The sequence below is a fragment of the Triturus cristatus genome, chromosome 3_2, assembly GCF_964204655.1.
Source record: "Triturus cristatus chromosome 3_2, aTriCri1.1, whole genome shotgun sequence".
Classification (NCBI taxonomy): domain Eukaryota; kingdom Metazoa; phylum Chordata; class Amphibia; order Caudata; family Salamandridae; genus Triturus; species Triturus cristatus.
The window spans coordinates 440,040,535-440,055,226 of NC_140584.1; the positions used below are offsets into that span (position 1 = coordinate 440,040,535).

The 14,692-nt window shown below is 43.6% G+C and overlaps 1 protein-coding gene across 1 annotated transcript in view; it reads right to left on the reverse strand.

The window, feature by feature from the left end:
• COL9A2 (collagen type IX alpha 2 chain) overlaps nucleotides 1-14,692 on the reverse strand; it is a 137,564-nt gene that overhangs the window by 22,480 nt on the left and 100,392 nt on the right. The window contains exons 21-28 of the mRNA XM_085648025.1: nucleotides 14,272-14,325; nucleotides 13,385-13,438; nucleotides 11,238-11,291; nucleotides 10,046-10,117; nucleotides 9,029-9,064; nucleotides 6,001-6,045; nucleotides 4,534-4,566; nucleotides 3,017-3,163 (exon numbers count right to left, since the gene is read on the reverse strand). Coding sequence (XP_085504151.1) covers nucleotides 3,017-3,163; nucleotides 4,534-4,566; nucleotides 6,001-6,045; nucleotides 9,029-9,064; nucleotides 10,046-10,117; nucleotides 11,238-11,291; nucleotides 13,385-13,438; nucleotides 14,272-14,325 — 495 coding nt within the window. The remainder of the gene's footprint in view (nucleotides 1-3,016; nucleotides 3,164-4,533; nucleotides 4,567-6,000; nucleotides 6,046-9,028; nucleotides 9,065-10,045; nucleotides 10,118-11,237; nucleotides 11,292-13,384; nucleotides 13,439-14,271; nucleotides 14,326-14,692) is intronic.

Consider the following 14,692-nt stretch of genomic DNA (forward strand, 5'->3'; position numbering starts at 1 on the left):
CTATGGGAACTAACATTAGAAATACAGTTATTTGCCCCCTCCTTTTTCCCAGCACCCGCTTAACAATCACCCCAAAAATGTCCATGCGCAGCAAATATCACCAGGGCAGTTTTTGGGGGAAATTTTGTGAACATTCGTAAACTGGCACCAAAGATTTAGGCTAGTCAAAAATGCTTTTCCTATGGAAACATGGTCCTAACTATATCTATCTACTGCCAACCAGGAACAATGCTTAAAGGGGCATCCGGTGTAAAGCAAAGGAGCAGTTCTCTTTAGCCAGGCCTACATCTCTAACAATAGGCATTTCAGAATGTTCCGTTATTTGATGATGTGGACTTGAATGTCTTTTTATTTGCTGTTCCTTTTTGGCATGGTACTTGACTTCCCAGGATTTTATGAGTGCTGGAATTTCTGCTTTGTCGGTTGGGGCACTTCCAGTGTACTTGAGCCTATCTCATTTTTTCTATGATAGGGCTACTCTGAGATGAATAGGGACGTTATAACACATGGCGATGGTTTGTGGTTACACGTAAAACATTTTTATCTGCAGCTTGTTGGTTGTACCTAGAGTTCTCATAACTGTCCAGCAGAGGGCGCTGCGTCCTCAGTTTTTGTAGTTTGGTAATTGTTTTAAGGCTATGTTGAACAAGGATGGGGTAAAATCTTAATGATTGACAAACAATACACAGGTGGCATAAAAAGGAAAGCGTCTTCCGGTTTACAAATCTCCCTTCTTAACATTTAAGTACACTTCTTCCTTCTTCCTGTAAAAAAGCCAATTTAGGGCCCAAGGCCACAATTTTATTTCTTTGTAAGATTTGTAAATGCAATTCCATGGTCCAATTTAAGAAGTGGTTATTTTATTTTAAAAAGCACTGGTGCCCAAAGATCTGCTCAGAAGCGCTTGGGGCGCCGAATACCAAGGCTGGTAGCCTTAAAAACACCTTGTGCCTCTTTAATTGAGGAGAAGACACTGCCCGCCCCTTTAGCTCACTCTTGCAGGCTCCTGCTTTCTTCCTCAGTGATGGTTTTGGCGTCTTTCTCTTCCTACATCTTTCCTACATGTGCGCTTTCCAGCTCTTCCACTCAGTAAATATCTGATGCAGAAAAATAAGTGCCGGTGCCCCACCGGCAACTACCGGCTCAAATTAAGTACTGGATTTAAGTCATCACTGCCTCAACGAAATGCAAACTGTTTGCAGTTAGTTGGTGGTTGTAATATTTTCTCCAGCATAGCAGCACAAATACAATGAAATCTATTCTACAGGGGGCTCCAAACTTTTCTGTAATAAGACCTACTTATGTTCAATGAAAATCATCCCGATTTGCTAATATTGTTAGAGGCGTAATTGTGACCACATTAGAAAAGATTACATTACTGGCCAGCAAATGCAAGATTACCAGCAGTGGTCGTCTCAGTCCATCAGGCATGGTAGCCAGAAGTAAAGTAAAATAAAAAAGGCTTGGTCATTGTGGAATGCATCTATGTGGGCATAACAGCCACAGCTGCAATGCACCCAGCTTTAACGTAATTATGCTAGTGATAAGTCTCCCTGACACCACATGATTTATCTTTGAAGTGCCAGTTTTAAATATATTTCTGAAATTCAAACATGTTTCTCAAAAAATCCGTTTAAGAGATTTGATAATAGACACCTTTTTGTCTCGATGACATGCTTTTCAATTTTTGTATCAATATAATACTTTCAGCAAACATTTCTAATGTAGTAGGCTGGCTGCACACAGGAGAGCTGCCTACAGGTAGCTGAAGAGGGACTTGGCTCTGTTCTATACTGTGCAGTGGATTAAGATCCGCTAAAGAGTATCGTAATAACAGACTGTAGTAACAAGCGCCTTAAATACCACAGATCGCTACTTGGCCCTTCAGCAAAGTACCGCTAATACCATGTTGGGATATGGCTTAGGTGAAAAACACCCAAACACTGATGTCTTAGCTTAGTCAGTCGGAAGAGTACCCCAAACAGACATGTGTAAGTCTTGCCTGAACAACCTCTCGCACCCAAGTTAGTTGAGTGACAAAGACTGTCCAAAAACAAATGGGTAATCTTGCTAGGAAGAGTGCTTCAAACAGAAGTAACTTGACTTTGGGGTACATGCGAACCCTGTGGGGGACAAACACCACATGGTTGTTTACAACTTTTACCAGCTGAAGACATACACTCGGAAGAAGTAGACGTGTTTCGGCGCACCTTTTCCGCCTGTGTGCAGAAAGGGAACAGCATATGGTGTGTGGCCTGGTAAACTGTCTCGCAAGTCATTGCCTATATCTAGGCAGAATAAATCACTATAAAAGTGAGATGGCTTGTAATCTGTGACATTCCACGTTTTGGGATTTTGTTTATTTTTTATTTGTGAATTGGTTATGGATAAGCAGCGTTTTTATAGGGTGTCTTTTTCCTAAAAACCCCACGCCCTCCCCACCGCTAACGTATTTGGGGTATCCTTCTATTTTTGACTGAAAAATGACACTGCCCAGTAATTGTTGATAAGAGGCCGACGAGAATTCCATACCCAGACCACAGAGTATATTCCCTTCTAATTATGGGACATTTCCTAATGAGATTCTGATTTTTAGAGTGCCCCAAACAGCAATGTGCCTCCTTAGCCCCAAGCATGTCTTGTGCCCACAAAACAAATGTGTTCAGGGCAAAAGGCTGTCCTAAGACAAACGCGTTGTCATTAGTGTCAAGAATGTCAACAGTTAAAATGTTTAGTGGAAATAGTACCCGCTAACCACAAGGCATAGCGTGTTACTTCATGGGGAGGGCCTCGTCCTAAGCAAGTGTTCGCTCAACATGAAAGTGCCTCAGATAAACCTGTGCGCAGTACTGAACTGAACCATAAATGCACATGCGCGCCTTCACTGGAAAGCGTGCCTCAAACACAAAGCTGTAAGGCTGAACAGAGAGTGTGGCCGTAGTAATGCACTAGCTCGGTCTTTTAATACCCTAAATAACTTACATAGTTGTCATAAACTTTAGTGCAAGCCACTTACCGGACCCCCCTGGCGCCCAGGCATTCCCGGCACGCCCCTCTCTCCGTGCATCCCTCGTGGGCCTGGGGGGCCAGCGAGCCCCTGCACACCCGGCATCCCCGCGTCCCCAGTGGGGCCAGTGTAGCCCGTCTCTCCGCGGACTCCCAGCTGTGGAGGAAGCAAGGGGGGTAAGTATTCTAAAGAAGAAACATAAAGTTAAAGCAAAGCATGCGCGTTACATGAATTTAATACATTTTAACCCAGAGTTTCAACAACGAAATGTGCACTGTGGAATCATTCGGTGTAATAACAAAAAATGTAGAAAAAGCACCATTCGTGTGGGAGTTCAAATGTGCTTTACTCTCTAATTGGATTTATTACAGAAATTTACAATGACTTCAAACTGAGGGTTACAAATCTCGGGCGCTGTTCAACAAATCATAGTCCAGCTTCATTCTCTGAGCTACATCACAAGACACTGATTACACGTGATCATACATGGACACATGTTAATATGGGCACGGTTTTTGAAAGACGGTGCTACATGTTTGTGGGTCTCAGGTACACCTATCACAAGGTGTAAGTTAAACCTGGGTAAATAATGCATGATTCTGTCTATAAGTAAAGGCATAGGCCTGAGATATACATGTCTGAAATGTACTCACTCGAGCAAAAAGGACTCTCATGCAGGTTTCCTCCTAATCTACACTTGTGGGTACACAAAGGGGTGTTTCAGGATTGGTCCAGGAAACCCAATGTGGATGTGGGGAACATCCACTCAGTCGGAACTGACTAGAAAGTCTCAAACACATCTCATGGAACTCCCCACACTTTTCAGCTACGTGTGAACAGCCAAGGCGTAAATGCTGCTGAAAGTGCCGGGAAGTGCTCCATTTACTATAGTTGTCACACAGAGTGAGGATAATGTTGAAAGCAGAGAGATGTTAAGCTAAAAAAGAATAAGTTTGAAAGAAGTGCCATTTCCACATTTAAAAAATCACACATTTCCTGACCTTGAACATGTGTATTTTACACACTATGCTTTTATTGAGCTAACACAGACAGTTTAAGTAAGCACTTTGCTAAATACCAATGACTTATGCTTGTTTGTTCTGACTTGTTTAGTTTTTGCCTGCCAAAGCCACATTGTTTTGCAAGTAAGGCAAGTATGTACAAGTTATACCCATGTGATTGTTGAATTTACATATGGATGCAAATTAAAGTCACACTTCTGTTCATGGATCTGGCCCATGGCGTAAGCCAGAGGAAAAGCAAATATTGAAATGAACTAATTTTTCACTGACTACCTCTAGTGACAAAGAAGCAGTGAAACAAAGTGCACCAACAAGCAGTGAGAACAAAGCCACGCTGTTCACCCACCACTCGTCCCAACAGATCCCATCCATACTATCCGGCCACGCACTCTGTTGGGCCATTGTACATCCCACTGCCTCCCTTCTCTTCTCGTGAGATCAACACATATCGCGTTGGGTCACTTGGCCACCACTGTGAGGGAGTATAATGGGCAAACTGCTTACCTGCCCTTTAGGACCGGGTTCCCCAGATTCGCCCTGAAAGAGAGGAAAACTAGATTAACAAATCTCAGTATTCTTAGTCTTTGTATTCAAATTCATCATTTCACGCTAGACTGAAACTCTGGCTCCCCATCTTCTCCAAGTACTTTTGTAAAAATATATCTATATTGATTTTCATGACAACAACATTAATCAACATCACCCCTCCCCTCAACCAATACCGCCCAGAGGAGTGCCCACCCTTGACTTAATATCATGTAATAAGTCACATTTGTGATTTAATTATTCGCACATGCGCCGCCGCTGTATCTGGTACCTAAGTCCGACAACTACATGTCAATTACAGCTCTACATATGTCATATCGGCACATCCAGTGGCTCCTCATCTCCAATCTCCTCATTGGTTTCTCAATGGATCTTCTCCAAGTTCAGGCTATTTTTTGCCAGCCCATTACTGAAATTTACTGGCCATACCAAATAAAGATGATTGAACGTTAGCAATGTTTTCGCCTGTTTTAAATGTCTTCTTTGCTTTGGTTAATGAGAGAGTAAATTGTTCATATTCTGATAGATACACATTTTTTTAGCGTTCAAAGGTTTATGAAAGCAATAGATATAGGTCGCGATTTCTAATGCATACATCATGAAACATTTTACATATCATTACTTTCACCGATGTATTTGTTAATGTGTGCTCCTTTCTTGGCTTCCTAGTCATCTTTTGTTCTTTTCTTTCTGTTTATCTCTTCATTTCCCCTTCCTCTCAGGCTTGTTCTACAGTTTGTATGTCTTGTGACTTATTATATACTGAACAATTGCTTATTACCCACTGTGTTTAGAGCTTACTTGAATATGTATTAATCCTCTGATGCATATGTTGGGTACAGGAAAACCAATAAATACGAAAATAATAACACAGAGTAAAAGCATGGAAGCTGTAATGTGTAAAAGTGGGTGCTGTTATATATTCTGCAATATCCCCTGTTAAGTGCCTTGAGAAACCATCAAAGTTGGAACAGACCACCACGATTGTGCTAGCCAGGTGGTCCTCGGGTTCCTGGTGCCGCATTGCGGCTCTGTTCTTGTCTATGAAAAATGTCTGTAGCATTTGGATGACTTTCGGTATTCCAAATGTCCATGGGTGGAGAACTTTCTGTGGCACGTGGCTACCATCAAGTGTCAGGAAACTTCAGCTAAAGTTAGCTCATTAGGTCTGTTGCACTTTACATTAATAATGTATCTTTTTATGTAAGTAACTACGGATGACTGAGCAAGTTCCCTATGTTAAAAATCAGAAAAATGCAATTTTAAAATTAAGCTAAAATCCACCGAACCTCTCACCCTACCCGCCACTTGCCCCTGCAAGTCCTGCGTGGACCACGCTCCTCAGACCTATAAAACTCCTGAACACACATACAGTCAAGCACTGGAAGACGCAGGGTGGTCAAGAGAAGCATGGACATGGCTTACCATCTCGCCTTTCTCACCACCAAGTCCTTCGACACCAGGGTCCCCCTGTAGACAAAAGAGGAAAGGGTCTTCATGGCAAGCTCTTAGAGTACAGAGGGGTTGCCTGCCATTTTGACGCACTAAGGGTATTATATGATTCACTTACGCACACTAATCACACACACACACACATACGCGCACATGAACTACAATGCCACTGCATTCTCCTATTACACCCAAACAGTTTGAGCAATTTCTTACACTAGACAGATAAGCACATAGTAGGAGACTAGCATATCCAAGAGATGTGAGGGGATGACGGAGTCTGCATAGTGAAGAACAGAATTAATTAAATCTTCCTCTTCCACCGCTGGGATCAATACCCCCATTGGTTGATCCTCATTGCACTACGCCCCCTACCCCCACTGGTTGATCCTCATTGAACCCCCCCCACTACTCCCATTGGTTGACCCTCTTTGAAAAACAAATCTTTCCATAATTTCAGCCAGGCAAATATATTGCCTCACCACATCCATCATAAAAAAAGATGGCCACCACCAGATCCACCCATGAGGTTGATGTGGAGGGGTTGCAGCAGGGTCCACACCTCCATGTCAGCTGTGGCATTAGGCCAATCCAAACCCTACTTATGGTTTCATAGAAACAGACGGAGATAAAATACAAAGGCTCTAGTGACGATTGAAAACTGCACAGGACAGAGGAAGATAGTGATGCGTTGTTGCTAGTGGAACTGAATATTGGCGTGGTGTGGTCTGACTCCGAAATGAGGGTCGTACCTACTATCACACATTTACAGAACATACCCAATTTGGAGACACTGGCTCTGAGAAGGGTTTTTAAATAGCAGTCTAACATGCAGACCCAAACACACACATCCATGAGACTTTAAAAAGGCACAGATTCCGATGCATATACCATATAAGCAAACATATATGCACAGGTAACTACACAAATTCAGAGGAACCACCTGTTTAGGAAGACTCCTCGTGTCTCCACTTAGCCTCGCAAAGCCTCATGGCCCGCTTGTGGAGTTAGGCAAGATCTGAATCTCTACAGCTCTACGCACAGGCATGTCCTTCTTCAGCCCACAGTTGAGTTAGTGCTTGATGTCAACTGTGTTTTCAAGCGAGTGAAGAAAGCTCTGGTGTTCCCTGTTCTGAGGAGGAAGTCTTCCTCAGCTATACAATCACAAACCTCATTGAAATGTGTCCTTGATGAAGGTCATGAGAAGTGTGGTGTTGAATTCACTGAGAACACCATCTCCTCCTCACCACATGCAAATCCAGTTTTAAGTTGCTTTCTTTTCTTTGCTACACTGCAGCTACGACTAGGCCTGGGCGGTAAAATCTGTTCCGCTCGCGGAATTTGCAGAATTTGGGTAATTTTGCATTCTGCGGAGAACGCGGAATTGCCCAAGATTCTGCATTCTGCGGCTTTGCGGAATTTTTTGCTTGTTCGCGTTCTCAAAATGTGTGTTCACGAGATTTCCCCCCCCCCCTCCAAGCACGCAAACAGCTTTCGCAAACAGGAAAAAAGCATCGCGAACAAGCAATTCCGCGTGTTCGTGGAATTTCTGCGTGCTCGCGGAGATTTGTTACCATTTCGCGGAGCTTTGCGTATCACAACTTCGCAAATTCCGCCCACCCCTAGCTACGACACCACAGAGCTGGAAACGTTTTTAGAGGGGGCGTTAACCCACTGTAACACAGAACGTGAGATGGCCACTATTTTGGACGAAAAGCAAAAGGCACGTAGCTGGGAAGATCCTCCCGCTGTGATACAGTGACCATGTCCCCTGCCTTCGACACAATCTGCCCTAAACTTCCTAAATCTCTTCGCCCTCGGAGAGTTCCCGTGCTTTTGAAAGGCTTTAACGATAGCAATAGGTTAAACAGTGGGAATAAGGGAATCCTCCAGAGAGGTCTGTACCTCTGAAAGCCTAATAGGACTGTCCCAACCAAGCATGTGACTGTCACAGACCACCTTTCGGAGGCATGGTGTCAGGCCTGAAAGGTGCTTTCCACGTTTCTCTGTCATGCCGTCTGCCAAGAAGCAAATGAAACAGCAAACGGGGCGTACTTTGCTGCAGTAGCAGGGAATGAGGTAGCCTTGTACCTTAGCGGATTCACAGAGTACCGGGTGGCTAAGCTGAAGGCATCTGACTGTGGGTGAATACACTGGGATAGCAGTGAAACTTCTGTTCCTCAAGATTTATTAGCTATGTCAATAAAGAAAAATCACTGGAAATACAAGTGTCAAATCTCGAAGTACTAGATTTTAATATGTACTCACTTGACTAGCAAAAAAGGCTTGTGACGCTTAGTACACTGCATTTACTGGACCACTGATATGGGCACTCATAGTCATACACAAGGTTTTTAAAGCGCTCGATTACTCTGAGGTATCTTGGCGCTAGCAGCAGGAAACACAACTGAAAGAACCCTATTTAAAATTAATTATTAAAGATCCAGGTTTTCACTTGCTTTCTAAAGGCAAACAATGTGGGAGCAGCTTTGATATGGAGTGAGAATGAGTTTCAACATCTAGTAGCTCGAAGGGTGAAGCTGCTCCCCCCCACAAGCACATGGATGCACTCATTCAAACGAATATGCCTCCTTATAATGGATGCCTTCACTCCACATGCAATTACAACGCATACCATTACCCCACAAGTCGTAATAACGACTTGCTCAAGGGGGGGCTCTGGATGTTGGAATAGTATAATTTACTATTCCAGCCCCAGTCTGTGCAACAGTAGAGAAGGTGTTGGATTTTAAATCCAAAACCTTCTGCCCCCTACGCAAGTCGTTGTTATGACTTACGGGGTAATGGTGTGCGGTGTTACAGCGCGGTCGTTGTAACGACCGCGTTGTAATTGCATCCGGAGTGAAGGATTCGTTGTAAGGGCTGTTCACCATTCAAACAGAACAGTGTGCATCATAGACACAAGGCAAAGCATGCTCCAAAAATCACACTCTAATAGAAAGAAATAGATAAGACGTGCTACAAATCAGTGCCTGGTACTCACAATTCCTCCTTTTGGTCCAGCTTTGCCAGGAAATCCCTGAGGAACAGAAATTTAAAAAAAGAGTCAGTGAGCATTTTGTGACTTCTGACAGCTTTGTTTAGGCTGGTACACACATAAGATACTTTCAGACGCTGATAAGACAGAGCGTCATTCACAAATAATTCCAGACTCTGCAAGCATGGCACCACTCAAAAATGTGTGCACTTATCTACGACTAATCACGCACTTCTCTGCTTCCACTCAAATCTGCCTGATCTTCAGTCAAACTATGCAGCACTTTAAAACCTTTGCCCAGTTTAATGTAACACTGAAGACCTCTCAGCTCTTTATAAAGTGTAATGCAGCACAGCAGCAGTTTTGTTCTGATTTTATTTGGGCTCTGCAGCACCCTCGAAGCTCTGCACACTTTAATGAGACCACCAGTACTCTACATAATTCCTTTACAGAACCATAGGTTCAGAATCACTGTCGTGTTTTTACAGGCTATGAACCTCTCATTCACATTTCTTTGCAGGTTTTAGTGAGGGTCTGGTGCACCCTCAAGTTTTTACAACCTTCAATGAGACTCAACCACAAGTTTCAATCTTGGCAGACTTTGTTTGGTACAACTCTGCAACACTCTGAAATCTTTGCACGCTTTGGCACAACTCTGAGACACTCTCAGCTCTTAGCAGGCTTTGGTGAGGCTCTGCAGCACTCTAAAATCTTTACAAGCTTTGTCACTTTGTGGTACCCAGATGAGTCTCTCAAACCTTTTGTTTTTTGAATATGTGGCTGCTGATCACTCTGCACTCTAATCTTTTAAGACTTTGCTGAGGCCAGTCTGCTCACTCAAGCCATGTGAAAATGTGGACCCAGGTCTAGTGGTTTGTCAATGCAGTTTAGTGTCGCTCACAAATATACCCGTACCTACCCTGCATCCCCGCTCCTCTCGTGAACCCACACCCTCACTCCATCTCTTCCCCTGTATTCCTCAGCCAATCTCCCAGGCATTATTGTACAACCTTTGTTACGCACCTGGTCTCCTTTCACACCTGGGATGCCCTGGGGACCAGGGATTCCTGGTGGGCCCTGTTCACCTTTAGCACCCTGCAATGCAAGAGAATAAATATTTTCACATGTCGCAAGTTATAGAGTCTTGAAAGTACATACGAATGGAAATTGGAATCCTCTCAGAGAGAAAAAAATATCTCGGGTAGAAATTCCTCTTGACCACTAGGCCCTAGTACTAGGCTTCAAATCTAGACCGTCACTACAAGTGGTCATGTCAGGCAACAAGAACAACCCTTAAACCCATGGGAACCCGGGTACATAACAATCTTTAGGCAACAATGGTTCACATTGGTATCATTTACAAAAACATTTTTTCAGGAAACAGATTAAATAGTCTTATGCATTCCTTGACATATACAACATATACAAATTAGGAAACACCAGACCACCTTTGATGAGAAAAAACAGAGCAATTTCTCTATGAAGTTCAAGTAGAAAAACATTATAACGCGTTAAAACATCACAGTTTCGCGGTACCACACAGTGCAATGTGCCCCCAGATTTCAAAGCCCAAGTTTAAGGTAATCACCATCCGCAAGTGAACATAGGCTTTCGTCACAGTAACAAACATCTTATAAACTGCAAGGCATTCTACAATAAAATAGACAGATTTCATGTGTGTCTGTCACTAAAGCTTGTCAACAACGTTTCGATCCTTAGTTAGGACAGTAGGGCCTCATCAGGACTAAGAACATGAGGAGACATACTGTAAAGCTCTTAGGCATCCGAGTCATTGGAATACATTGCACAGCATGCTGAATGGTAGACATGCACACCTTAGTGAAAGGATACAGTGGTAATAACTTACTCAAGGATAATACCCCTGAAAAAGAGCGCCGACGTAATCCAGGCCAATAGTTCCACTTCAGAATAAGAGGCGCAGAAGTGAAATGGTATTCCACTGAATCGATAAGCTACGATCGTCAGCGCAGCTAACCATCACTGTCTGGATCTGGGCAGTAATGGTCAGCCAGCTGCTCTGGCCCTTGCGCCATTGGAGGGTTCTCTACCCAGCGCACGCCCTTTAACATTTCGGCTGCCGACCTTGGCTCACCATTTTAGCGTACAGTTAGGAATGGGACTACCTGACTCCACCCCAAAAAAAAAAAAAGCAGCTGCTTTTAGAACCATGTATCAGTAACAGAATCCAGCTCACCGTTTTGCCTTGTAATCCAATAGGTCCCACAGGTCCCCGTTCACCACGATCCCCCTAAAATAAGAAAGATAATGTGGGTGAAGGAATGACAAAGGAATTGAGATAAACATTGCTACACATATCTGAGGTATGAGGAAGAAGGTAGGAAGATGAGAAAAGAAAATAATGATGAAATTTGAAGGAAAGAACTTTATTTAGTTATTTTGGGCCTCATTATACTATTTTGACCCACAGCAGTGTAGGAAGCCTTCATGCTCCACTCCTGTGCTTCAAAATAAAAGGGAAGGAATGTGCCATACCTACAAGGTACAGGGCATTCCTGTCCTTCTCCCCTGTGCCGGCGCACAAACAGGAGACGTACGTGTGCCAACTAAGACACCCTTGCGTCATTTTGCGAGGGTGCCTGCGCTGAGGGGATGATTGTTTTGTGCAGGAAGGTAAACCTTTCTGCACAAAAACAATAATTTAAGGCATTTTTCTCTATCTATGTGTGCTGCATTCTGCAGCATGCATAGAAAGAGGAAAAAACAAGGAGAAATGAAAGTATTTCTCCTCGTTGCACCTCCTTACGTCTCCTCTGGGGAGGCGTACGCTTCTGATGCATTCCCAGGTTTACAAAACTAAAATCTGGGAATGCGTCCAGTTCCATGGATGTTGAGTGGAAACACCCACAGAAACACCTATTGAACGCCCCTTTCATGCAGAGTTATGCATGAAAGGAAAACATATTTACAAGGCCATGTAAAGTCACCCTGCGTGACTTTACATGGCCTTGTAAATATGGGGAAGCCCATTGCGCTGCCGGTGCATCAATAAATGTGACACACCGGAGGCGCAATGGGCTTGTAAATAAGCCCCTTGATATTTTTGTAGACGACAAGGAGCAATGAGAGGGATACAGTGGGCATTGAGGATAAAAATCACATATGAGAAGGGAGTCATTGAGAGTGACTTTTCTCAATGGAGGCTTTGACAGCCAGAATAACACATCAGAGGGAGAAAGTGAGAGTCACCGATGTGGGTCTCTTCCTCGTTGTGCCACAGGATGCAAACTATACCTCACTGACAAGACATAATATGACCGAAACTGGTCTGAGGTTGCTTAGGTTCCTTTCTGGAGGGGTCCCTACTTGGCAGTTTGGGATGAACTGTTTCCATGAGAAACAGGGTCAGTACTGATTTTAATAATGTCGGTCTCTGTCTAGAGTGTCACAGTGGGCAAAAATTGATAAGTTGTAATACTACCCAGAGCGATTGCCGACTATTTGCAAGCATTCATCTCATCACTTTTTTTCGCATTAAAAGGTAGAAGATAGAATTAATGTCAAAAGGACTTGCCTCATTTACAAATAATTGTTCTAGGGCCCAGGTTTCCAAATCCTTCTGATCTGCCTATCACTGGGTTCATCATTTAAAGATATCTGTCGCACTCTAGGCGGTGTGATTTTTATGGTGTGTGTCAGTACGTTGATGTGCACCTCTTCTACGTTTGCCTGACACCTATGCACCCTAAATTCAGGGTCCCTTTGAAAAAGTTTTTCGTCACATTATCTTTTGGTCCTTTAGCCGATAATCGAGTTCTGGTAATCTGTGCCTAGGGAAGGCCAGCCACAGAGACTCTTTGTAGGAGCACAAACTCACCCAGATCAGTGAAAGGAACTGTGGGGCATATTATCAAGACAGGCGATAAAATTAGTGGCAGAAAACTGCAGCTAAAACGGCGATAATGGGCTTGATAATATGCTCTATGGAATTCCAATTGAAGCTCAGGTTAGATGTCCTTCACATCTAACATGGGCTTCAATTGGAATTCCATAGGGCATATTATCAAGCCCCTTATCGCCGTCTTAGCTGCAGTTTTCTGCCGCTAAAGCGACTTTAATTTTATCGCCTGTCTTGATAATATGCCCCTATGAAGTAACAGCCATCGGAAGATTATGGAGAAAGTGATGTGTCAGGAGACAATGAGAGTGACAATGAAGTACCAGTCAGGAGGCAGTGAGGTACCAATGGCACAGAGAGATGACAGAGCCTCTAATATCATCGGTCAAGCGGGTTAAATAGACAATGAGCCACCAGTTGTGGAAGACATAACTTGATGTCATCGGTGCTTGACACATCATTAAGTTTTAGTTCTCTATACTCACCTTGAGTCCACCGATTCCTCGAGGTCCTACTTCTCCTCGTGGCCCTGGCTCACCCTGAAAGATATTACAGAGAGAAACATCATTTAAAACATGACAGCTCCATCCACGGTACAGCACAGGGAATTTTGACAATGTCCCCGTGCCAACAGTACACAAAAGTCTATGACAGGAGAGTTAGAGAAAGAACTGTGTAAACGTCCTCCCTTCTGCAGTGCATGTGTATGGACAGACAGACAGTATGGAATACACCTCAGAAGAGCCAAGAACCAGAAAGTGAGTTGTAGGAATAGTAGAGAAAGTTCAGGACGTGCAGGTGCTAGCAATGAGAAGACATCATGAGTCAATAATGTCTCTGAAACTATCCATTACCAAATGTGAACTAGCCTTGTGGATGGAAGTTGACAACTGAATAAACAATGACATTGAGAAAAGGAGCGGGTGGGATAGAGGAAATAAGGCAGAAAAGCAAAGGCCCGGGAAAGTATGTAAAAAGAAGTGAAGATAAGGAAGAAAAGAGGAAAGGAATGCAGGAGAATGGAAAAAGAGAGAAGAGAGGAGGGAAGAAAAGAATGAGTCATGGAGGAAAAAACCCTAATAATCCAGGGAGTAGGGAAGGCAGGGATGCAAGGAAGAAAGGAGAAATGGTGAATAGAGGACAGGGGAAATGATGGGACAGATGAAGTAAAAAATGAAATGGAGGGAAGAGTTAGAGATGGGAAAAATGAGTTAAGGAAGACTCAAAGAAGTGGAAACGTAAAAGCGGCACAGGAAAGGGTGGAGAAGGGAAAGCTAGAATGGTAAAAAGGCTAAGATTTTTAAAAAGGGATGCTTGAAGGTGAGTAAAATGAAAGGAAAACCAGTGACCTGAACACAACAACATGACTTACAATCTTGCCTGGGGCTCCAGTGAATCCTGGCTCCCCGCGGCTCCCAGGCTCACCCTGCAAAAGTCACAGACAGAAGTAAGCATAGACAAGGCATCCCTCAGACTTGGAGACATCACAATGAATAAGTACTGGACTCTGTGTATGCCCTGCATTGATTTATGGCATTCCCTACTTGCAGGTTTACACTGTATTAACTCTGATGCCCAGCACTGGAAGAACAGCATGCTGCACCAGTTCACCTCCATTCCCATCTCCAGTGCCACTGCACACTGAACTAAGTGCACACTGGAGCAAGTGCACACTGAACACTAGACCGAGGGCCACAACACTGCCTCTGTTACATTCTTAGAAGGCAGCCATCGGGTTCTGTAGTGACTGTGATGCATTATTAGTCATTTACCCACTGCCCAGAGGGGACTGT